General features: G+C 35.3%; 1 protein-coding gene across 10 annotated transcripts in view; it reads right to left on the minus strand.

The window, feature by feature from the left end:
* BIRC6 (baculoviral IAP repeat containing 6) overlaps positions 1-26,293 on the minus strand; it is a 148,850-nt gene that overhangs the window by 43,465 nt on the left and 79,092 nt on the right. For 9 of the 10 annotated variants that reach the window (XM_087966334.1, XM_087966355.1, XM_087966335.1 and 6 more), the window contains 13 exons: positions 25,993-26,101; positions 24,195-24,416; positions 22,153-22,933; positions 21,447-21,590; positions 19,446-19,575; positions 18,424-18,555; positions 15,750-15,917; positions 14,647-14,820; positions 12,222-12,418; positions 9,267-9,567; positions 5,706-5,923; positions 3,860-4,024; positions 3,259-3,427 (listed from right to left, as the gene is read on the minus strand). In XM_087966334.1, the coding sequence (XP_087822460.1) occupies positions 3,259-3,427; positions 3,860-4,024; positions 5,706-5,923; positions 9,267-9,567; positions 12,222-12,418; positions 14,647-14,820; positions 15,750-15,917; positions 18,424-18,555; positions 19,446-19,575; positions 21,447-21,590; positions 22,153-22,933; positions 24,195-24,416; positions 25,993-26,101 (2,910 nt within the window). The remainder of the gene's footprint in view (positions 1-3,258; positions 3,428-3,859; positions 4,025-5,705; positions 5,924-9,266; positions 9,568-12,221; positions 12,419-14,646; positions 14,821-15,749; positions 15,918-18,423; positions 18,556-19,445; positions 19,576-21,446; positions 21,591-22,152; positions 22,934-24,194; positions 24,417-25,992; positions 26,102-26,293) is intronic. The other variant, XM_087966319.1, reaches the window with a different exon arrangement.

Raw genomic sequence — 26,293 nt, forward strand, 5'->3', positions numbered from 1 at the left:
TGTTGGGAAGTATCTTCTGGCCAAGATTTCACTGTCTTTATTAAAGGCAGAGCCTGACTCCTAAGAGGGATGCATGCCGGTGCTAAATGCAGTGACATATGGTCTGATTGTCCCAAATGTGGTAATTGTATAACCTTATAGCCATGTTTGATGTTGGTATATACTTTGTCCAATATGATTGCTCCTCTAGTAGCATGCTTAACATGCTGATAGAATTTAGGGAGCACTGCTTTTAAATCAACTTGATTAAAGTCCCCCGCTATAATATGCACAGCATCAGGATACTTATTCTGTGGATTACTAACAGTGTTATACAAGAATCCCAAAGCTATGGTAGTATTGGCACCAGGTGGGATATAGACTGCAGTAATCAAAATCACACTGAATTCCTGTGGAAGATATATGGGTCTACATTTAAGAGTCATATACTCCAGATCCATGGAGCAGTGGCTGTCTACAGTCTTTGTATTGATATACCAGTTTTTCTTCACATAAAGGCTTAAATCTCCCCCTTTGCTCTTGCCAGAAGTTCTACTCCTGTCCTGCCGGTGAGCTATGTAGACTTCCAGCTCAATAGCTGCATCTGGAATGAGTGAATGAAGCCAAGTTTCTGTGATTAGCAAAACACAGCAGTTCTTGATGAATTTAGTCTTTGCAATCTGTAGCCTTAATTCATCCATTTTGTTACTCAGCCTAAAGAAAACCCCAGCACGGCATCCTCTCTTCCTTTTCCTGTTCCTCTTTCTTTGCCTCTTCCTCCTTCCTAGTGATAGTGATCCATGGCTCCCCCAGGGTCCTAGCTGCCTCCTTCGGTATGTTATGAGAATGTATAAAATCATCCGTAATAGCCTTTTCACATTTCAGCCCAAATTGTAGCAAGGCTTGCCAACTATAGATGACCCTTGCCTCAGAGGATTCAATCAAGGAAAGAATCCAAAACACACATAGAATCATACACACCACACACTGAAAGAAGGAGCAGCCAGCTGCAGCATCCTTATGTGCAGCCATCTTGAAAACCGTTTAGAACTGTGGTCACTGTCTCTAGTAGCCAAATTCAAGTGGTCTCTTATTCTGTTTTCTCTAAGGCACAACATTTTCCCAGGGAAAGATCTCTTACACTTATTGTTCACGTATTTTTAAACAAACCACAGGAAGCATTCTTATAATTATTTCAAAAATCTTATCCAGAGTCAATCTGGCTTCTTAATCTGTTTAAAACATTCCAAAGTAATCTTTCTAATCACCCTTTGGTGCTTATTTCCCAATAATTTTTTTCCCCGTGAACTTACATGAAATTTCCTTCGTTGAGGTTTCAAGGAAAATTACCCAATATAATAAAATGCATCCTTCTGAAGGGTTTTAGTATGCAACTTACAAACAACAGCTAGATAAAATGATTAAGAGAGAAAGTTGGTGAATCCACTGTTCTTTTAAAGACTCTGAATTGAGGGTTGAGCAAAACTGATTTTCCTGGCTCCCAGACCAATAAAGCCTACTGTTTTATGGTTTCATTGCAGGAATCATCTCTATGGAGAAATAAGGGTGATCCCAGGCCCTTCTCTTAATCAGGAGATTTTGGGGAGCCAATTAATTCACTGGACTCTCTTTCTGCTACAATCATTTGCTCCTTCTTGCACAGCTGTCCACTGTCTGTCATTGCTTCCCCAGAAGTCAATAAATATTGAGGCTTCCAACTCAGAATTCTAACTCAATTTTTTGAACAAACAATATTTAGAATTACAGTAAAAACAGTAAGGCACTTGGAATTCTAAACCACAACAAACATAACAAGCTGCTAATAAGATCAGTGAATGTGAATTGCAGGAATGCAAGCACGGCCATAAAGAATTAACAAGTAGGACTGGGAATTCAACATTTTTAGATAGGAGCTAACTTAAAACAATAACTTAGACCCAATTTTTAGACCTCTTTGTTTAATCCGAAGGATCCATTGCACAAGGGAGGTAATATTTCATCCTCTCCACCTCCATGCATACAAATTAACCTAATCAGAAAGATTAACTCTATTAACATTACCTGCTCTCACACGACTAACAAATATCTTAACTTTTACTGTAACATATCAAATAAAAAAAGATGTAAATCTAAAAAGATCTGTTCTTGTAACAAGAACATGCTTGTAGTTGTACTATGCCTCAAAACATAGCAGAACTCAAAACATTTCTAGGGAATGCATGCTATGCATTCTGAATATTAATACCAGGCAAATATCACACCTGCTCCCTAATGCCTAGGTACTTTACTTATACTTTATAAAAAGTTAACTGAACAAAACAAAGTTTCCATGAAGAATATAATTTAGTCCAATGTGGCAGGAATCAGGCCTTTAGGCACTAGAGAATCTTTTGACAAAGTCAAAAGAGCATTCAGTTTCTCAGGGCAGTCAGTTAAACAAAATTAAGCTGCCTAAGAAAGACTAAAAAAAAATCAGTATGGAAAAGGTTACATTGCCTATTAGAACCATTACTTAACATTTCACCAAATCATAAAATCTTTTACAACTGATTCTTGCAAGTTGACTTGATTGGACTATTGTTGTCCGTTGCTTCTTTTGATATCCTTTATGAACTCTTGGCTATAGCTTATCACTTTAACTCATTCTCAACTGACATCTAGATTTTGGGGAACTCGCAACTGAGTAATTTTTGCCATCCCTATGAATCATAATAATGTACAAGTAAGATTTAGAAAGACTTTGTAGGATTTGTAGGAAGAAAAGGCAGAATTCTACTTTACAATTGAATAAATAAATTTTAGCCTTTTGACAAACTGTACTGAATTGGATTCAACTTTGTGCAGTTTCAGCTAAAATGGAATTGACGTAATGAAAAAATAATTTTTATCCTGAAACACCTCTGAGCCAGACTGCTGTAGACAGCATCATACTTTATAGAATATTCATCTTTCACATTCACAAATGTATATTATACACAATTTACAGAAAACCAAAAAAGTACAGATATTTTTGTTATATAAGAACATGTGATAAAGAAATGAATATGTATACTCTATCAACCTGCAAAGCACAGAAGATAAATTATACATCTCATTGTTTGAAGTCTAATTATGTTAATCTTCAAGCTGCTAGTTTCTCATATATTTGACAGAAACTTCAATGCATTTTAATTTCATGATATACTTTGATGCAACTTTTATATATTAAAAAAAAACCCTAGCATTTCTACACTGGATTGAAAAACAAGCCATTTTGAAAAACAAAGAAGAATATGCTACCTGAATCATTGCGAAGGTAAGAAGACATTGCTGGAATAAGGCATGATTGACTAAGTAGCTCTAGCAAAACTGATGGAAGGGCACTGCTGTTTTGTCCTCTACTTTCATGGCTGGACTGGATATCTCCATTTGATGTGCTGCCTGCAGGATTTATGTAGCTAGCTAGAACCTGAAATTTAAGGGGGGAAAATTAAGAATTTCACTGAGATATACACATAAAGAATATCAACTACAAAGTAGTAGTGCTTACTATATACAATATGTAGGAAAACTATTTAAAAATCTCTTTTTCATAACTGCATAAAAATAATATATTTAAATAAAATTAAGAAGCATTTTTCATCAACTTCAAACACCCATTTAGTGAACAACGTAGGCACTCCCGATATAATAATCACTATAGAAATGATCAGATTTAATTAAATCTCATACTTCTCTGCTTAAAACAGATTCCAGGTGCCACATGTTAATGTCAGAAATTTTTCAATAATGGAAGAGATGGTATTCAATATCAATAAAAGGGTAATTCAGTGTAATTCCCAAATGAAAGATTTACTTTTTGGAAAACTGAATGTGTATGAATAGTGTATTGTTTTAATACCTGTAAAAGACATGTGACATGCTCTTCTTCCAGTCTTTGTTTAGTTAGAGCTTGTTCCACATCCCATCCTGAAGCAGTAGAACCAGTTCCAAATCCAGTGCCTTTAGCCCAGTAAAGTTGCTGTTCTTCTGTTGATGCACTATTGTGTGTGCTTGACATCTGCGGCTAGTTAAAAAAAAATTAAACTGCCATTTGGAACTGCATAGATTCATATTCTAGAGCAAAGTAATCAGCAAAATCCTACTGAATAAGCCCTTCTTATTTTGGTATCTGGCTTATGGATAAGAAGGGATAGTTGAAAGCTTACTCAGCAAAGATTCTAACAGGTCTTTACAATCAATGCTTATCCATTGTACGTGAACTGTTGAATAACATTTATCTACTTTGCTGAATGTAAATGTTTTACACACTTTTTATCAGTAAGACAGATCTGATTCTAGTGCTTAACAGTGACAAACACACAGTAAACAAAAGTTAGATTAAAAAAAGATCTGCTTCCCTATCTGCTTAACAAAAATGAGGGTGCAGGTTTCTATAGAAATATCAACCAGGTATAATGGCTTGTGTTTCTGAGAAAATATAATTTTTTCATCTGATGACTCAGAACCTATCTATCTATCTACCTACCCCTCCCATCCATCCATCCATCCATCCATCCATCCATAAATTCAGATAATTCATTGTGTTACATTAAATAATTACTTAAATCATTTGTGGTATTAATTGGAAAAATACAAATTCCCTGGAAGGTTGATCTGAATGACTATTAAGTTCATGAATATTCTTTATCAACAGCTTACAGTTTTGAGAATAAATTGATAATTGCAACTAATTGACTAAGTAGCAAACATTCTGTTCTACATTACAAAGGACTTAGTATGTACAAAGTTATATTATCTTGTGAATTTGAAGCGATTATATTATTTAAAAGCAAGACTGGACAGTTGCCATAATGTTTTTATATTGACATCAATATACTAAAAAGGTCTCCACCTCACAAATAGGGAAAAGTCACATCATGAAAGCCTATGTGAAGCTAGGAAATTTTATCAGTCAGTTTTTAGAGGGGGAAAAAACCTTATATGAACTGGCAGTTTTTTCTGGAACTCAGACAAAATTGACATCTTTCCACCAAGTTCCAGGCCACTGAACTTCCAAAAAATCACACAATGCTTATGCAAGCCTCAATTATAAAAACTGGACATAATAATGCCTTTTTAATAAACAAAGAACTGCTATTAGAAAGACTGAAGGAATTTGGGATAGATACTTCAGGACATGGCAGATAAAAACACTGTATTCACTAACAATGAATTAATTAAGACTTGTTCTCAAAGAACCTGCTGAGAAAGCTTCATGTTGACAGCTTCATTTTGTAAAATAATCTTGAAAAACAGTCCTCTAGCAAGCATACTAGTGTGGAAATTGATTACTGTACCATCCTTTCAATATCATGCTACTCTTCTGGACCATTAAGCAAAACAAGCATTATTTTAAATAACTAGCAATGCTCTGAAATCCATACGGATAGGCTTATATGTTTAAATAGGTAAGAAAATTGAGGTCCTTGTGTTCCAAAAGGAGCTGGATAATTAAACTTGGTAAAAGAGTGTTTTAGCTATACAAAATGAAGACAGAAACATTAACATTCCAATTTCCCTGTTTATGAAAATTTAGAATAATCATTATCTGGAAGCAATTATTTGAGCAGTCAACTATTCAGAGAATACCAGTGCCAAAATCCTCATAGATATCGATAATAGAGGACATAAAGTTGGATTATTAAAAAAAAAAAACCTCCAACATCTTTATAATTCTGAGATAATTATTCTGGAGTCAGCCTCACCTCTGTTTGGTTGGAACCAGAATTGGGAACTCTTGGAGCATGGTGGCTAAGAGCAGACAAACAAGCAAGAATAAGGTGAACTGCACCAATTTCCAGGGCCATTCTCCTAAGAAGTACTCCATCATCAGTAGTGAGAGGCGTAGTGCTGAACAAGCTGCGTAGCACGTGAAATGGAAGAGTTGGAAGAACATTAGCTGAAGGAGACTGGAGAATGTGACCTAAAGAAAAGAAATAAATAAAATATTTCAATCACAATGGCTTAGCATAATGCAAATACATACCAAATATTTTATTAGGTGTCCAAAATACTGCTTTTGTTTTTATTATATGTTTAAGCGTCACTGACTGCAGGAAAGTAATGGAAAACAGATGCATTGCCCTTCCATTATGAAGTGTATCTAGAATATAGTGTTAATATGCTTGAAAGTGCCCCAGCAGGAAAGGATAGTGTATTCATTGAACTATTTGCTGTATGGTAAGTAACAAAGCATGGCTCTTAAGTTATTTAACGTTTTTCACATATCAGGCCATCATGAGGATTATATACTTTGCATGTGACTATTGTCTAGAACAGGGGTGTCAAACTCGATTTCCTTGAGGGCCACATCAGGGTGACCTCAGAGTGCCAAGCATTCTGACAGCAAAACAGGCTCCGGATCTGTTTTTGGCTAGGACTGCCTCCTGCAACCCTCTGTCAGAGAAAAGGAAGATTGGGAGGGCCGTGTGGCCTCCCAAGGCCCTCCTGAACTCCGTTTTCGCTGGCAGAGCGTTGCAGTCCCAGCTGAAAACCAAGATCTGGGGCCTGTTTTTGCTGGCAGAGGCACCACAAGCCAGTCCTTCATTGTTTCCAGAACAGCCCTTTGGGCCAGGTCTAAGCACCCCTTCAGGCCACATCTGGCCCGTGGGCCTTGAGTTTGACACGCCTGGTCTACAATATAGGCCAAATTTTTAGAATGTTTTTATATGAGAATATTTCTTACAAGAGGATAAAATAGATCTTCTTCAAAACCATTCACGGCATTACATTCAATAAGTGTTGCCTTGTTCCTTTGGGAACATATATTTTATACATGCAATTAATCTATAAGATTTATTTCCTGTATAGGAGTAACTTTATGAAATCAGTGAATATATGTTAAAAGATTTATATCATTATTAACATTTTGGTTACATCAGACCATCAAATCTCTTCTTAACAAGCTCAAGCTGAAAAATGCAAAAGCTTCAAGCAGTACATTTACTTTCCCTTTGCAGAAATGAGAAAACAACAGAAGATGTTAACTAGAGCTTCCCATTAGATTGGAACTATAAAATATGGCTAATAGCTTCCATACAAGCCAGAATCAAAGTGCCAATTAAAAAACAACACCACAGTATTTTGTATGAGAAACTACTGATTGAGAATGTCTTTCCCATCAAAGGGAGGTGTTCGGGTCAGTTGTGGGCTTTCTGGGATCAAACAAAGTCAAGTGCAAAGCAACAGTGCCTGACATCAAAATAGCAGTACAATAATTTTATACTTGGCTACAATTATTTATGGGTTTGAGAGATGAATAGTCTTAATCATAGCATGATGCTAGATCTCATTTATCTTCCAGAAGTTCAGGGGAGGGGAAAGTTTACTTCTCCCAAAGAAAGCATCTATCAGCGGTTGGGGATTGATGATCATTTTCACTGGGGTTTATAGTATTAAGAGTGTGTTCCTTGCCATTAAGGCTGCCTTGAGCCCAGGTGCATGGCACATTCCTACTTCTTTCCAATATGGAGCCTTGTTCTAACTATGCAGCCAACAGTAGTGAAGCTGAACAGTATTCATCAGAATTCCTAGGCAATAGCAGTAATAAGGAATGTGGTTCACTATTGTGTGGGGTGGTGATGATGGAGGAGTAGGTTATAGTATTAGGAGAATTGAAGTGAAGTTCTGTTTGGGGGGAAATCTTGATTTCTTTCTTTTAATAATGTGTGTCGGTGGGGGTGGGGGTAATTAAGTGTGTGACCTGGGGCAGATCAACAGATGTTTTCTTGCTGCTGGATATCGGAGCAATCAGCTGTATAAACCAGCTAAGATGTTCAAAACATGTAATGTTTTGTTTGATAAAAGCACCCTATTACAGAGCAGAAGTATATTTTGTTAATTTTGGACAGTGGATAAAGACACCCATAACCTGATCCTCAGAGGGCAAAAAGAAGGAAAATGTCACTGAAGAACGATTTACTGCTGTGTTTTGTATCTACGACACGGTAGAAAAGGCAACCTGACAATTTTGCCTATCTACAAATAGCTAACCTTTCTTCCTAGATAAAATGATTGAATAGAAAAGGAGCAGAAAATGTGAAAGAAAAGCAAAATGACTTTGAAAAAGAAAATCTCAGAACTAAATGGAGGATACTCCCAACCTGATTGTTGCAGCAATGGAAAAGCAACTGAGGAAAAAATAAGAACTCTGTTCATATAAAATGGGGTAGGTTTCTGACCAAAATATCTTAGCTATATAAGATATTGTTGGTTTCTACATAGATGCAAAATCTATATAGCTGATATACAAAAGATTTTAATAAAAAATTCTCAGATAAAATTAAGATGCTTACTAGGCATGACAAATCAATATTTTTTGCTCTTTAAATGAATAGCTAAAATAATTGTTTATAAAATTCAACTGTTTCTCCTGTATTTTTTACACATGGACCTCTCAAAACTCAAATTTCTAAGTCATAGAAATATTGATCTTTGCAGCACATGAAGTACTGTACCATAAGCACAGTCATACATCAGGTCATTCAAGGAAGAATATTATTACCTAATAATAAGCAAACTGGAGAAATCTTATATTGTTTTGAATTCTATCGAACAATAATTTGTGAAAGAAAGACATTAATAACAAGCAGAATGACAGTGGTCAAGAAGTGGGAAATGGTTTGGCTATAATCAAGTATGCTTCTGCATACCAACAGAGAGAATATCCACACAGTAACTTTCTGATAACTTTGGCTCATGCTGTCTCCCACTGTGTGCATAACATAAGAAAGCTGCAACACAAACCTAGGGAAGGGGAAGCAAAGGCAGATCAAGGTGCCAGTTAAGAGTAATTTGACTTATTAACTATGTGAAAGACTGTCTGAACATGGATAAGTTCAGATAAGAAAAAATAACCCAGATAAAAAAAAAACTAGGCCAATGTGTAGATATTTAATGTCTGCAAGGCTATCAACGTCCTTATCACAAAATGATAGGACAAAGCCAATGATGCTGAGGCTGTCAGTTACTGCTATTATTCAAAAATCCACAAGAAGCCCTGGAAACAATAATAATTCATTGTTTTCAAAAAGAAATTAATTGTATTAGCTTAGAACAATTTTTACCCTGTGCAATGAAGGAAGAATGAAGATATATGTCTTTAAGGACAAGTTTTCAATATCACATGCTTTGCTTCCAAAGCCAGAAAAAATCCGAAATTCCATTGAAAAGCCAGTTTTATCAGTTTCAAATACTTGTCTAATTGCACATTCAGAATAATTGTTTAGCGGTAGTCCCCAAATATACTTAGTAGTTACAGTACATACTTCCTTCACCGTCATCTGTAACTCCCAGCACCAATCTAAGCAGACACTGGGCATGTTTCCTTTCTTTAAGTAGCACCTCAGCATAGCCTGGGAGGCGAAGAAATAATCCAAATGCAGCCAAAGAATGAGCAGGTATGGGAGACATAGTTTGAACTGTTGATTTGATTGGTGGCGGTTCTGCTGCAATTGTTTCTGGGGCTTCATAAACCAGTTCTCCTGATTGTTCAATGGTAACCCATTCAAACTGATCACTGTCCTTCTGCTTCTCCTGGGTGGTGGATGTGATCACTGGAGCACTCACCTTCAGAAAGAAAAGAAGATGCTTAATACTATCCCCTAAGATTGATAATTAAAAATATGTTTTAGGTGGAAACTGTATCGTTAAACAATTCCTTGATTTATTTACAACATTCTTGACAACTGAATAACAATAACTGAAAATTGACAGTCAAGATTTACCTAATATGTAAGTATTTTTGAAAATTTCTATGAAATTGTCTGCCACATATTTTAAACAGTAATCCATATATTCAAAAAAACCATTTATATTTTCTGTCATATAAGGGGAAGTAAATATATGAGTAGGAAGTTTCTATTATTACTTCCAGTGTTGGGATTTTGAAACAACTCAACATGGTATTTTCTAAATACTTCTTTTTTACCACATGATGGGGACAGACAATGCAATATCCATAAAAACCACCTTTGACACTTACCAGATTCTGCTTTTTGTTTAATGTACTTAATGTGTTTATTTTAGAAGCTTAAGAAAACTTAATGAGAAGCTGGCATGCTGCAATGCTTTTCACATCACTTTTATTTACAACAGGAATGCCTCTTGGCCTCAAGACATACTTAGTTCCATAGATATATTTAGAAAATGGAGAAAAAAATGGAGAGCCAATTTGATGTAGTGGTAAAGGTGTTGCCTTCAAAATCAGGAGACTGAATTCTTGTCCTGCCTTAGGCATAAAAGTACGGCTAGGTAACTTACGGCTAGGTAACTTACGGCTAGGTAACTTTGGGCTAGTCACTCTCTTCAGCCCAACCCATCTCACAAGTTTGCTGTTCTGGAGGAAGGAGCATTATGTAAATTTCCTGCCTTAAGTTATTTATATTAAATAATAATAAAAATGGGATTTAAACATGTAAAAAAAATTAAGAAATGATTGGAACCTTTACCTGTTTAGAAATATAGAAAAAGATAGCTGGGGTGGTAGAGATTATCTTGAAAAATATAAATATAATGTAATGAATCTCATCAGGTAAACTCATATTTTATGACTAGCAACATACACTATGATAATTTTATGAATTACAAAAGCATTTTTATGTCAACTATTCACATAAAATACTCCTATCATCACCTCAGACATCCAAATATGTCCACTGCCTTCATTAAATTGTCTGGTCTGTTTAATGCAAGGGGTAAACAACATTTTTGCCAGAGCTATATTTTATTTATGTATGTTTTAAAATTATCTTTGTGGGCAATATCTGACGTGCCTTATACAAGTAGTCTTTGACTTACAACCAATTGTTTAAGAATTGTTTGAAATTACAACAAACTTTAAAAAATGGTATCTATGACCGTTCCTTGACATTATGACTGCTGTCCCCGCCACCCCCTGGTCACATGGTCACATTTTGGGCACTTGGGTTTGCATTTAAAACTAGTTGTGGCATCCCAGTCACATGACTGTGATTTGTGGCTTTTATTGATGTATCAAAAATGCTAATTTGAAAGAATAGATTTGCTTAATAATTATGTGTTTGTTTTATGACTGTAGTGGCTCGCTTTATGACTATTGTAAAAACAGTTGTAAAATTGAGTCTGGACATGTGGTGCCTCAGCTTATGACTACAATTTTGGGCTCCATTATGATCATATGTTGAGGACTACCTGTGTTCCTTTTTCAAATGGAAAACTGGTCTTATTTCTGTTAAACCTGCACCTTCAGTAGCAAAGTATCACTAGTGGAAAGCAATTCCTTTTGTAAGTTGAAATGTACAAATGTTATCAACTTTATTCAAAATAAAAAATATACAAGGCGTCAAGATATTGTTTTACTGAGTATATGGGGATGAATTGTTTTAGACAATGTTTTTCAACCAAATACAAATTTGACTCACGATTCTGAGGATACAAGTTTACTTAAGTGCATGACATTTGAATTTTTAAACTTTCTTCAAAACTCTGTTATGAAATTTCATCTAGGGAAGTTGATTGGAATCTTCTCATTATTGTTTTTGAGTAAAACCAGTTACTTTTGAAAAACAAACCCAATGTATGTATGATAAGTTATGTTCCAGGGTGAAGTTTCATTTTTCTGATTTTTAAATATATAAGTGAGAAAACAGGAGAATAAATATATCACAGTGGTGGAAGAAGTTATTTGGAAATCCAGATAAAATTTAGTAAGAGGATGCAAGAGTCTGTGCCCTTCCCTACAAAAAATAGACATTAAGAGAAATGGAAAGTTTTCAATATTGAATTTCTTATTTTACACTAGTTAAGACATTACAAAAGTTAAGAGACATTTTCCAATATACCAGGGATAAATATGAGTTTGAAATCATGGAGCGTATCAATTGCAAAATTTCTCATTTATACAATATGAACATATAAAACTAAGACAAATTGCTTTAGAACATTCTCAGATTCTGTACCGGCAAGCCCTGAATAATTCCAGTACTTTTAATCATTATATTAATCCATCTCCATACAAGTAACATCCACTAGATTTTTTTAAGCAGGGCACATACAAGTTTACAGTTATATGTAATAATTCTTAACTGGAATATAGATTGCATTAAATGTTTATTAAATGCCAAGATAGAAACAACAATGCACACATTTGAGTACCTTAGCCACCATTAAGCCCATCTGTTCCATTCTTCTCATAAATTTTAAACTTTTAATTAGGTCAATTATACACATATTTTTTGACTTACTTGTTGAATCACATCTGGATAAAGCATAGGAAGTCTTTCTGCAATGAGGGCCAACCCACCCATTCCAGCAAAAACTTGCAATGGGGACTGGAGAGGGCATGCATCAAGAAAAGATTCATCCAGCACTGTATCCATGCATTCTTCAACTGGAGTGACTGCTTCATCTTCAGGGCAAGGTCCCAATAAATCTGCATGTTCTATTTGTGCATAACATAATACATAAAAATAACAAACTTATAAAAATAGTATTAAATAACATTTATTTGAAGAGATTATAGACTTACACAGCCTAGTACACTACTGTTTAGTATACATGATCTACATTAAGTAGGAGAAATATATTTGGACAAACAGAACACTTGCATACCTCTGCAGAATTAGGCAAAATTAGAAAGTAGTTTGTCAAAAACAGTGAAAAAGCAATGATAAGATTCTGAAATTCTATATTTCTGAGGCAAGAGAAAAATACTGAAAGTAATAGATTATTCTAATTCTGTATACAGAAGTATCATTATCACCATCATTATTATCGATCATTGTGCAGTCAGCTAGATGTTCAGATTGGGTTTGGCATTTTTGAGTCCTTACCAAGGACATGGGATAGGCAAATTTGGATGTCTGATGGTGTTATAGATATCGTCTCAGGATAGCCTTCTGCAATTGACTGATGGCAAATTTGTCAATGCCTATGGTGGTTCAAGTGGTGCTCCAATTGTTTTGGGATTGCACCCAAGGCACCTATTACTATTGGTACTATTCTTGCTTGCCTTTGCCATAGTCACTGTATATTTGCAACAGGTAAACTATTATTATTATTATTATTATTATTATTATTATTATTATTATTATTATTATTATTATTATTATTATTATTATTATTATTATTTATAATACACAAAAATGACAGTATACAGAGCAAACGAGATAACCATGCTGGGTTTTGTATCACAAATCACTAGTTGAACACTTCCCAACTGTTTAGGATTGTGTGATGTATCGGCAGCAATGTATCCAGCAATGGTTTCTTAAGAGGGCAGACCACAGCCTTCTTAAAGTGCTGGGGCACCGTCCCCTATGAATAATGCATTGAATGTGCACTGTCTTGAACTTGAAATGCCCCAATTTAAGTTCAAAGTCATTGTTCCACATATGAAGCCAGCTGTTTTTATCATTATGACAAGTGCAGAACAAATTATTTGAAATTCTTAAAATTTAAAAAAGCAGGACACAAGACACTCAAGTTATTAATTCACAGGAATTTTCCTCCCATAGTAAAACATATTTAAACTTATAATAACTTATCTCCCTGGCAAGCATATATACAGTTGCCAGAAATCTTTTGTCTGCATCTTCTTCAGCTCTGACCATGTACTTAGCAACTGTTCCTTTAGCCCTTGGATTTTACCTCCGCCCCATGCCCCCTCAATATTACCCCATCCAGTCTAAAGTAACAGTGGCACAAAAATTTCTAATCACAAGACATAAACCATATGCAACATCTGAAACTTGAAAGGGCCAATTTTATTCTGAGTTTAGTTTGCTTTGCAGCAGTAAACAACAATATGAAATTGTTTTAGATAACTATCTTGATGTCTGCATTATGATTTAACAGGTTATACAAACAGAACAAAAGTTTTGTTTGTGTTTTATTTTCTTAATTCTGGTGTTTTAAACAATCCACTTGGCAAATCTTTCTCCCTCTTTCTATTTTCAATAGAAAGTCAATTATTTTTCCACATTTCGTATAAATCCCTCTCCATATCTATATTTACACACATACACACACACAAAATAATAATGCAATTGATACACACACACACACACACACACACACACACATATATATATATATAACCTCAGAAAATATATATATATATATATATATATATATATATATATATATAACACACACACACACACACACACACACACACACTACATACATACAGTATACATATACATATACATATACATACATACATACATACACACACACATATATATACATACATATATATATATATATATATATATATTTCTTAAGTTTTGCAGGTATTTATATGTATGGTATTCAGCTTTGTTCGGGTATTTTCCCCGTCATTATAGTTGTGCTTTTAAAGTTGTAGCAACGTTTCGGCAGAATCTCATCTGCCATCATCAGGCTTCTGTAGGCAAACACTATACAGAAGCCTGATGATGGCAGATGAGGTTCTGCCGAATCGATGCTACAACTTTAAAAGCACAACTATAATGACATGGGAAAATACCCGAACAAAGCTGAATACCATACATACATACATACATACATACATATATACATACATACATATAATTTTCAATAAGTTTATGTATGTTTCCACATCTATGTACCATTCAAAGAACCAGAGCAAAAAAACATTGCCTATAAAGCCAATTATAAGTATACCTTTTTCAGTGTGTTGGCGCTTGAATGAATCTGTTTTTGAAAGGCTAGGGTCTGAGATGACTTTCGAGCCAAGCTTAACTGCCAAGTCTATAGATCGGTATCCTTGAGGAAGTTTGCGGTCATACAACAGAGTCAAAAGCTGGGCAAGGGTCATCTCAGGTGGCAGTGGCTGACCTAAATCACATGAAGTTACAAGAAGCTCTAAATTGGTATTGAACTGATAAATTCAAACCATGACTTAAATAAGCAGTTATCATTAACATAATGAATAAGCAGCTTCTGTCTTTTTCATTTTCTAGGCAATCAGTTCCTATAATTAGAGCACTTCTTAAGCACGGTCTTTTCTTAAATCTTCTAGTAATATTGAAAAAAATCTCTGTTACAGGTAGTCCTTGACTTATAATGACAATTGGGACTCAAATTTCCCATGCTAATCCATGTGGTCATTAAATGAGTCATGCCCAATTTTTTGACCTTTTTTGCCAAGGACATCAAGTGAACCCGGCTTCTCCTCCTGACTTTGTCAGAAGTCCCCTATGAATGTTGCAAATGAAAGTCACATGACCCTGGGACACTGCAAATACATGTTAGTTGCCAAGGATGGGTTTTTGATCTTGTGACCACAAGGATACTGTGACAGTTGTAAGTGAGAGGACCGGTTGTACGTCACTTTTTTCAGTGCCATCATAACTGAACAATTACTAAAAGAATGGCTATAAGTCAAGGAGTTCCTTTATCAAACTACACATGCAATATTAGTCTGGATAAATACTTAAATGTTATTACAGTACTTGTTTAACAAAATCTGATCAACACATTTACCTAAACAGATTACATTATCGTATATCATCTATTAAATCAAATAACTGATTCAACTGTAAGTTTATCCATGAACATTAGATATATTTATAATGCTAAGGTTACAGGCCTATAGATACAATGTTCCATAGGACTATTTCATATAATTAGAAAACTTCTGATTTCAAATCAAGGTTTCTTTATAGTGAATCTGAGAAAATGTACAGATCCTTGTTCAACCTCATTTTATGTATCTTAGCATTCTTGAAAAACATGGTCTAATTTTAAAAAAAGTAGAAAAGTACCTGGTAGCAATTTATGATATAGGTGAAAAACAGGAACACTAATAGTTTTGCTGGAAGAATCATTTCCTGTGGAGGAACTGCCTACTTTATCTGTCACCACTCTCCCTCGTCTTGAAGGTGGACGAGGTGGTGTGGACGATACAGCCCTTTTTGACTGAGATTTCAAACCTATAATGAAAATGAAGTGTTACATTTTATACAGTTTGCAATGCAACTCAACAGTATTTACACTGATGCTTAAAAGTTACTAAAGGCTTTTAAAATTTTCAATATTTCTGCATAAATAAAATCAAAACAGGATCTGTTCTCCATATAACTAATAACACTAGATAAAGAGAGCTCAATTCAACAAAGCACATTATACTTATTCCTTTATTTATTCAGGGAAATGATCCAGCTATATACTGTATTTATGTTTGGCAAAATTATATAAACCTCTGTTTCCTAGTATGATTTGATTGTTGATTGTACCCTATGACTATCGTTAAGTGTTGTATGTTATGATTCTTGATTCCTAACGAAAGTGCCTTTTCTTTATGTATACTGAGAGTATTTACACCAAGACAAAGTCCTTGTGTGTCCAATCACACAATCATAAGTGTTGTATGTTATGATTCTTGATTCTTAACGAAAGTGCCTTTTCTTTATGTATACTGAGAGTATTTACACCAAGACAAATTCCTTGTGTGTCCAATCACACTTGGCTAATAAAGTATTCTATTCTATTCTATTCTATTCTATTCTATTCTATTCTATTCTACTCTATTCTAAGATAGCAAGGAAAAATTCAATCAATGAATGATAATCAAGTGTGAGTGTGGGAGAGCCTGCCTTATTTAAAGAACAGAAGTCTGGGTGTTCACTATTAAAGCCAACCTGCACAACACAGGTATTTGGGAGTATGTCATGGCCTGAACAAAGGAGATATCTGAGGATCTCTGAAAAACAGTTGTTGATGGAAAAGGCTGGGAAAGGTTATAAAACATTTGCCAAATAGTTTGGACTCCACCAGTCCAATATCAGGCAGATTGTGTATAATTGGAGACAATTTACCATCATTATCACTCTCCCCAGGAGTGGTCTGCCAAACGAGATCACACCAAAAGCAAGGTGTGTAATAATCAGAGTAATCTCAAAGAAGCCCAGGGAACTAGAGGCCTCTCTTGCACTGCTGAATGTCAGTGTTCATCAGGAGAACACCGAGCAACAATGGTATGCATGGCTGGGCTACAAAAAGAAAGCCAACACTCACTCTCTCAAAAATAAATGAACAAATAAACAAACAAGCAAAACAAAAACAAAATCCAGTGCTGCTCATCTACAGTTTGTGAAAGACCACATGGATAAGCCAGAAGGCTATTGAAAGAATGTCTATGGAGATTCTCAGTCATCCAGGTGATGGTTGTCCCAAAGGTGCTTTTTCAGAAGGCAACTGGACTTTCTGGTCCAGTTACCTCTTGAAAAAGCACCTTTGGGACAACCATCACTTGGATGACTGAGAATCTCCATAGATATTTAGCTGTGCACTTTGGGATGAACGCCCTTCGAATCATGCGGGAGTATGAACGGATTTCCAGAACAATTGCAGACTATAGGAACAATTTGCGCTTCAGTTTGAGATGCAGACAGCACAGACTCATCCCCAACAGCCTGTGCCTGTGCTCAATAATGAAGGGACACAGGGCAAAAAGCATCCTGCAGAAAGCACAGCTCCAACTTTCAAAAAAAAAAAAAAAAAGTCCAGTTGCCTCTTGAAAAAGCATCTTTGGGACTATTGAAAGAATGCTCTGTGGACAGATGAGACCAAAATAGAAGTTTTAGGCTAACATGCAAAGAGTTATGTTTGGTAAACGGTGAACAATAAGTATAAGAACCATATTTCACCTGGGAAACATGATAATGCAATGTTGTTCTTAATTGAGCTCTCTTCAGTTTTAGGACATGTGGAAAATAGATCACATTTTAAGTCGTATTTGAGCAGAAATATTTAAAAATTCAAAAGGGTTCCCAAACATGTAAGTGCCACTGTTATTTGTAAGAGAGACAATATCCTACATAAGTACTTTTGAATAGATGGAGGCATCATGTTATATCCTCATAACACAGCAGATGTTATTGCATGGGAGAAGCAACTTCTGCTTTGCTGCAAAGCATCTTCTATCCCAAGATTTTACATACATTTTTGTAGAGTCATCTCTCTCAGCTTTTCCTTATGTCTAACCTCATTGAATTCAGCCTATATAAGTAAAGGACAAACTGTATTTTTCTTCCTTATCCAATTATTAATATCCCATGCTCCATCTTCATTTAGTTTTGTTATCCCTCTTCTCAGCCTATCTCCATTCAGATTTTTTGGTTTTTTTTTGTCTTTTCCGTTATTTCTTCTGGAAGGCAAGAGAGAGTTGTAGACTCTAGTGATGATGAAAAATGTTTGGGATTCCCTTTGTCTAATGTTACACCTAATGCCTCATTCACCTTTGCTTGAACACATGGCATAACTTTAATTCAGTAAGTTGTAAATTACCATGCTCCAATCTTATGGTCAATGAATGCAAAGCATCAAGATAGCTGACATTATTTTTAAAAGATGCTTTAAATTTAATATTAAAGTTAGCTTAGTACTCCTCATACTATCCCATTCAGGTATGATAACTTGATATAAAATTAGACATACCAGATGCAACAACAACACTGTAATTGTCCTGAAACCCACTGTCTGCTTTAACTTTCTCTTTTTCTTCGTAATTCTTTTTTTCCTTGTCTTCTTTTTGTTCACTAATTAATTTTGCTGTTATACTAGGAGTATCTGGAAACAAAATATTGTATTAAGTAGAAAACATTACTATTTTATTGTTTATGTATCTAAAGGTGTACACACACACACATACTAGGGTTGTAGAAAGTATTTGAAAGAGATGCTTTGCAAAAAAATGAAGTGGCTGTATGTGGACATGCATGCAGAGAAGGCCAAGAACAGTTTCCAACATAGTCATGTAAGTCTGTAAAAGAGATATTACAATCAAAGAGAGGTGGTGTGTTTTTGTGCTGTGTGCATTGTGAAGTACTTCTTTTGCATGTCTTGCACAGCTCTAATATGTACACATTACAAGATTCATTCAGTATTGATGTCAGTGATAAACAGGAAGAAAATAAGGTGGATTTGGTGCAACTTGAATATATTCATTACATTATTGTATATTTCTAAAGCCAGTCAAATTTGATCTGTGCAAACCTCACCTCTGTCCTTTAACTATGAATAATGGGTGTTGTAATTCAAACCAACAGGTCCCATGTTTCTACACTGCCTTCTAAATTAGTAGTAATATATTGGTGAAATATTTTTCTCGATTTATAGCATCTTTCTAAATATGATAGTTTTAGGCAGTATCTGGTTCTTAAATGTTAAGTCACTTTAATGAAACTGCTGTAAGACTGCTAAAATAAAGAGTATTATAGAATGATACAGACATACTCTTCAGCTCTAATATAAATACACCCTTTTATTATACATTCCACCATGGAAAATTCTGTACTGAGCAATAAATTTATACATGAAGTTAAAAAAAACCATTTGTTTTATGTATAAATCCATCAATGAAAGCCCCCCCCCCTCTCCCTCTCCCTCCCTCCCTCCCATACACACACACTTTCCAAAGACTAGAACAAAAAAATACCTATTTAATAAAAGCAACTTACCTGATACACGATCAAGAACCTCTGCCAGTGTTGTTGAGACTGGCAAGAGAAGAGTACGGAACTTATGTCCTGCCCCAAACATTGGATGTTGAATTATGTGGCTGGTAGCATTAATTCTACCTTTATACAGCTAAAAGTTAAGAAACATAAAGTTGTTTTAAGAATTTCGAAATAAAAAGGCTGTAAACATTTCATAGTGTGTGTTTGTGTAGTATCTGAGATTCCCCTTAGACTCACAACTCCTACTCAATGAAATGGTGGCTGTGAGGACCTTTGTACAGCTTCATGTTCTGTACCAATTCAGTCCATTCCTGCATTGGCAGGCTCTGCTTATAGTCACTCATGCACTAATCACACCCATACTGGATTATTGCAGCATGGTCTACGTGAAGCTGCCCTTGAAGAGTACCCAGAAGCTTTATCAGCTACAGATGCCCATTCTCTTCCCGTTTCTGCCTCCTCTCCCATACGTTATGCACACTTAGTTGAGCTGGTTCCTATCATCTCTTTTCCAAACCTGCCCAAGCATCCAGCATGCTGAACTGCCTCCCCATCTCCCTCTTTTTGCACTATCTCTTCTCCTCTCCTCTTAGGAGCAGCACACCAGCAATGAGTGAGCAGCAGCATGTCCCAAAGGAACACATCAAACTCCAGCAAACTGAACATTCCAATACTTGAGAACGGATGGGTAGGAGCTTTTCTGGATATCTTCATTTTCCAAAGCTTGGCCAAAAATAATGAGGAGGGGAAAAAAGAAAAAGAAAGCGAGCAGGGAGGCAGCCTATGAAATGCTTGTGCCCCAAGTCAAGTTTGGAAGAAGCTGCACTCAATACCCTGGTTCACTTCCTTTTTCTTTAAAGATCTTTTGCTTTGAGGACAGGGTAAGCTTTCAGGAAAGGTAGCATTAAAGTTTGTTTTGAGGAGTGGCTGGCTGGGGAGGAAGAAATTGGTTCTTTTGGTCAGAAAACTTTTTCTCGTTTGGGGAAGCCTGTGACTGGAGATATTTGTCAATAGCAACAAAAAGTGTATCCTGTCCAGGTACCCCAAAAACAAATGATCTTGTAATGGATGCTAGTTATAGAATGCAATTTGATTCAGGGGATTTCAACAGCTTACAAATGAGATGAGAAACATCTAAATTAGGACATTCTCATAATATCATTTTGTACAGTATAACTGAATTCCATTCCCAGATTTTATCTTGAGACAGTAACTAAACAAAGAGTCCAGGACTTGAACATCAACCATCGCTTCTATCATCACCCTGTTTGCCATATTACCTAATTAATAATTCTAAAAAGGACAGAATCTTTGTGCACAGTTTTTGTGACCTTGAGTTATTAAAAGTAATAGGGTATACTGTTTCTATTAAAGCATTACAAAAAAGAAAAGATCAGAAACAGATTAATTACAGTGATTTACAGTGAACATCTACCAAGATGAAATCGATGTTCTAAACTTCTTTACTTGAAAAGGAAAATGGAAGGAACAGCACACACTACACAACAAAGAACATGAACAATAGGGATGATCTCATTATTCAGGAGCAATGTATTGGCAAGTGGATTAAGTAATTAACATGGAAATGTATTACACTTGTAATTGAGGCATAATTAATATCAACAGATGGTAAAACATAGGATTTATCAAGATGTGAGAAGCATACACTCTTCCCCTTTTGCACCTTATGATTTCAAGGTTATTATCAAAATTTTACTATAAGGAATTATGTAGAACAGGATTATGCATATGGACAGTTTACAGAATTTATGATTATGAATAAAATTGTAATAACTATGTATATTGTAAAAGAACTGTGTAATATGTAGTTATTGGCTGGGCAAGGCTAATCTATATCACCATGGCTGGAAAATATATTTTAATATTTCCTTTTTAGTAGGAATGGATAGGATGAACTTTTATTTTTGTAGTTACTGTGAGTTTTACCTAGCAATGAGGGTAGGTAGCAGTGGTACTAGTGAATGTGGAGAGACAACTTACTGGGCAAGGTGACTGAAGAAACATTGTCACTTTTTCATCCTCCAGCATCAGCTGCAAAAAAAGCCTTCTAATAAACCCTGAAATATTTCCAGATGTTGGGAGATTGCTTCTTTGAGGAGAGGAATGGAAGAGTTCACAAAGAACCTATAAAAGGAATTGAAAGAAAAAATTCAGAGAGAGTTATAAATATTCATGAGCTACAATTATGAATATTTATTTTGTTGTATCTACAATAGGGCATACATTTGTTGATCTATCGGTTTCACTACTTTTTTCCCTTTATAACTCTTACATCAGAGTATACCTGCAGGAACTTCACTAAACTCACTTTCCACTGTTAGAAGGGCTATTCCAACCCTACCTAGTGTCTAGACCTTGAAACAGACCATTGTCGATCTCTAACACAGCTAGAACCCATTATGATCTGTAGTAAAATTTGCAATTGCTATGTATGTTCTTGAAGTTGCATCCCATGTTATACACTAGCATAAGAATCTCAGCAGTTCCAAGATCTTTATTCTGTAAAGTTACTGTGTTGTTCTGCACCACATTTACTAAATTCTGATCTCATCATTGATGCCAGAATAGAAGAGTTAGCCATACCACAAGGAAAGCTCAGAAAAAGAAGCTCTCAATCAGTCCTTCAAATACAGCTAAAGTGATATTTTTATGCTACATCGACTATTCAGATTAATTTTTATGTTACCTGAGCCATCAATCTTTGATTATTAGGATGGCAAGAAATACACTGCAAGAAAAATGCAACGGTAGCATTTTCAATTGCTGTTCTCTGCTGAGTAGTCAGTCCTGTTCCTGAAGCTGAAGTAAGCAAAGTAGGTCTAGCACTATTCTGTTGTGGCACTGCAGCATGTCCTCCAGAAGTAGCACCAGAATGGCAAAGTAGAAATAAAAGTGCCGTCCATAATGGATTGACTTCAGAGCCACCTAACCAGTCCTTCATAAGGTTGCTGTTTCCAACATCTGTCAAGAATCTGAGTACAGGAGCAACTAAATCGGCTGTGATGGGCATTTTATGAAAGTGCTGTGGAATGTGGTGTCTTCTGATCCTGTCTTGGGAATTGTCTGTTGATGGCGCACTGAAATCAGAGGCAGAAGTATGGTTAAAGCAAAAGCTTGCAAGGCTTCTTACAAGGAGGGAGGGCAACCCTGAGTCCAATAGCTGTTTAATAGCTTCAGGAGACTGTGATGAGGCAGCAAGAGTGGCCAAGTGCGATTCAGTTAGTGCAAGGGGTGCTTGTGCATTTTTAGAGTCATCTGTTAAAGACGAAGTAAGGTCCTGTTTTTTGCTGTCATCTGTCATAGACAGTCTGTGTTGCAACTGGATAGGGGGAGGAGTAATACCCATCCACCCCATGAGTAAGGAAAAATAACTTGGATGAATATGGCACATTGAACAAAGGAGACTGTCAACAGCTTTCTTCAAAACCACATTGCACGGAAGAGACATGGACCAATTAAACAGAGACCTAAGGAGAAAGAAAAAACTAATTAGAAAAACAAATATATTAATGACATATAAGCTAGCCCTGAATTCAATTGTTATTGTCTCCAATTTACATTACTTTGAAGCTCTATAAATTTGATGAAGTTTTCCTGTGGCTTAGCTACAGATCTAGAATATTGCAAATTCCTTGTTCATTATCTGAAGAAACTCAAGATGCAGGCCAAACCGCCCTATTTCTGTTCAGAACTTGGGGTTTATTTGAATGCACATCCTACTGAAAATATTTGTACAGTTAATTTTCTTATACCTTTTTATGCCACAAAATAAATTACTGCCTTAAGAGGGACTAGACCTGCCAATTAAGAAATGTAAATTTTTAAACTGAAATTCTTAAATTAACACTTACTAAGAAAAGCTAATTTGTAGATAAATAGACCTGTACTTGAATTGCAGTTATTGCCCTGCTGCCATTGCCCTGTACTAGTACAGAATCTGCATTTTGAAAATGCCCACATTTTAAGTGAAAACAGAAAAGATTCCTCTACAAGAGATACAGAGTATACATTGCCCAAGCAAACAGGAAAATCCTATTAGATTATGAAAGTTTATGGAAAACTAGGTCCATATTTCTGAATGATAATCATTGTAACTTAGCTTTGTGTATATTTTTTTAAAATTTACAGTGGGGGTCCTTGATTTATGACCACAACTGAGTGCCAAGTTTCTGTTGCTAAGCAAAAGTTAAGTGAGTTTTGCCCCATGTTATGACCTTTCTTGCCACGGTTATTAAGTTAGTAAAATGGTTGCTAAATGAATTTGGCTTCCTCATTGATATTTTTGTCAAAAGGTCGCAAAAGGTGACCACATGACCATGGGACACTGCAACGGTCATAAATACATATCACTTGTCAAGGTCCGAATTGATCATGTGATCATGGGGATACTGCAATGGCAACAAGTGTGAAAAACAGTCATAAGTCACTTTTTTCAGTACTGTTGTAACTTTGAATGGTCACTAAATGAATGGTTGTAAGTCGAGGACTACTTATACTAGCTTTTTGTCAAAAACGTATGGGAAAAAAAATCAGTAAAACCTACGTATAAAGAGCAAAGGATCGGTGGTCTCATTGGGAAAGCCATTTTTTTTGTGGATGCAGTTTTATTACATCAGCAATTTATGTTTAAGCCCTTGAGTGTTTGTGGCACTCAAGCATTGCAGAGATTTTAAAAAAAACACATGAAGCTCTAATCCAGATCTCTAAACTAATGCATAGGCTACTTACTCAAAGAGTTCTCTGTTCAACAATGCTGGCAAGTCATATTCTACAAGCAATTCATAGCTATGCCATAAAATTGCTGCTACACAATGCAAATGTGAAGGAGATGGCATGAGAAGACCGTATTCTCTTGTTGAACTGTTTGGACAGACATAGTTGACTCGACCACTTTTTTTCATGGCTGCAACTCTTGCAGAATCACTGACCCATTTCAACAAAGCTTGAATTCTAGAAGATGGAAATACATTATGAACACATTTGGTAGGAATATTTATTTATTTGTAAAGCTTATATGGCCACCTGTCTTATATATAATAATCCTAAGCAGCTCATCAGAAAATCAATTCAAACAGTAATGTCACTCCCGACCATAGTGGCCTAATATCCATCAGTTCCTCCCCATTCTAGCCTAATATCTGGGATAAACAAGTTTTCACAGCTTTCTGGAAGGCTATGAAGGTAGGAACCTTTTGAGGTATATTTGTTGAATGTATTTCTATGTTGCCACTATCAAAATGACTCTTGGTGGCACACATAGAAAAAAACAAAAACACAAAAAACCACAACAGCACTTCAATAATACATAGCAACAATACTGTGAAACAGTTTTCAGAAAATATGAATATGAGTGTAGGAGACAAAACAAATTTTAAACCAGCACACAAACTAAAAAATAATCTCAAACCGAAAATTATTTCAAAACAATTCAATAAAAATATCTGCCTATTGTAGGTTCTTGAGAAAGACTTCATAGGTGGATAAACATGTCAAATCCAGTCTAAATATCTGGCTGACTGTGTGACCAACCACCATTTATTAAACTTGTAAGGTGCCTGACTTTCAATGATTCTGGATATCTTACAACAATCAAACAATATTGCAAGAATTAATTTTTCTGGCTTTTATATCTTGTTTTTATGTCCAGTGGTACACACATACAAGCTGCTCACACACAGTTTATCCACTCCTAACCTTTGGAATTTTAGTATACTTTATCTTATTGACAAGAAACTCAAAGTCAAAAAGGAGGATGCTAGCTATACTGCCAAGTAAAAGCAAATTTTGTTCTAATTCCCAAATGTCAAATTTATTAGTTTCCCTTGGCTGAATTTCAAATAAGCTATATTATGTATGTATGTATGTATGTATGTATGTATTGGATCTTTGTTTGGGTATTTTCCCACATCATTATAATTGTGCTTTTAAAGTTGCAGCGACGTGTCAGCAGAATCTCCTCTGCCATCTTCAGGCTTGTGTATTGTGTTCAAGTCATTACTCTGATTGATATATGCATAGAGCAGAATATATGATATATGATATATGATATATGATATATGATATATATATATATATATATATATATATATATATATATATATATATATATATATATATATATATATATATATGTTTTCTGGTGTGTGTGTGTGTGTGTGATTTTCTTAAGTTTTCACGGGTTCTTACATGTATGGTATTCAGCTTTATTCAGACAAACACAATACAGAAGCCTGATGATGGCAGATGAGATTCTGCCGAAACGTTGCTACAACTTTAAAAGCACAACTACAATGGCGTGGGAAAATACCCGAGCATAAGCTGAATACCATATATGTACACACACACACACACATAATACATATATACATAATATATATATATATATATATATGTTGCAGTACTGCAACTATGCATACAAAATGGCTGCATCCAAATTAAATTACAGAGATATGTTTGTGAAGACGGGAGGAAGGATACAATCTATAGATCTCAAATTTGTATATCTATTTAAAAAGAAAATATTTACCTTTCTTTTGTTCCAGGGTCCTGAGTCGTCCCAAGCTGATAGAGAATGTCAATTGTGGAGTCAGAAGACAGGCCATTTAATCTTCCAAAAAGTAAAGGGCTATTCAAATCTTCTCATATAAACAAAAAAAAAAAATTGTTTACTAAGGGTAATACAACATATAATTCATTGGTCTGCCAAGATATTTTAATAGTTTTAATTAAGAAAGACAACATTTTTCCAAGTTTTTACTGGTGATAATTAGTTTGAAAACATAGCTACCAAATTGGAAAAATCAAGACACATTTTCAAATCTCACTAT

The sequence above is a fragment of the Notechis scutatus genome, chromosome 1 (genome assembly GCF_049901735.1).
Source record: "Notechis scutatus isolate UNSWTSFEM ecotype Mainland chromosome 1, rNotScu1.2, whole genome shotgun sequence".
Lineage (NCBI taxonomy): Eukaryota > Metazoa > Chordata > Lepidosauria > Squamata > Elapidae > Notechis > Notechis scutatus.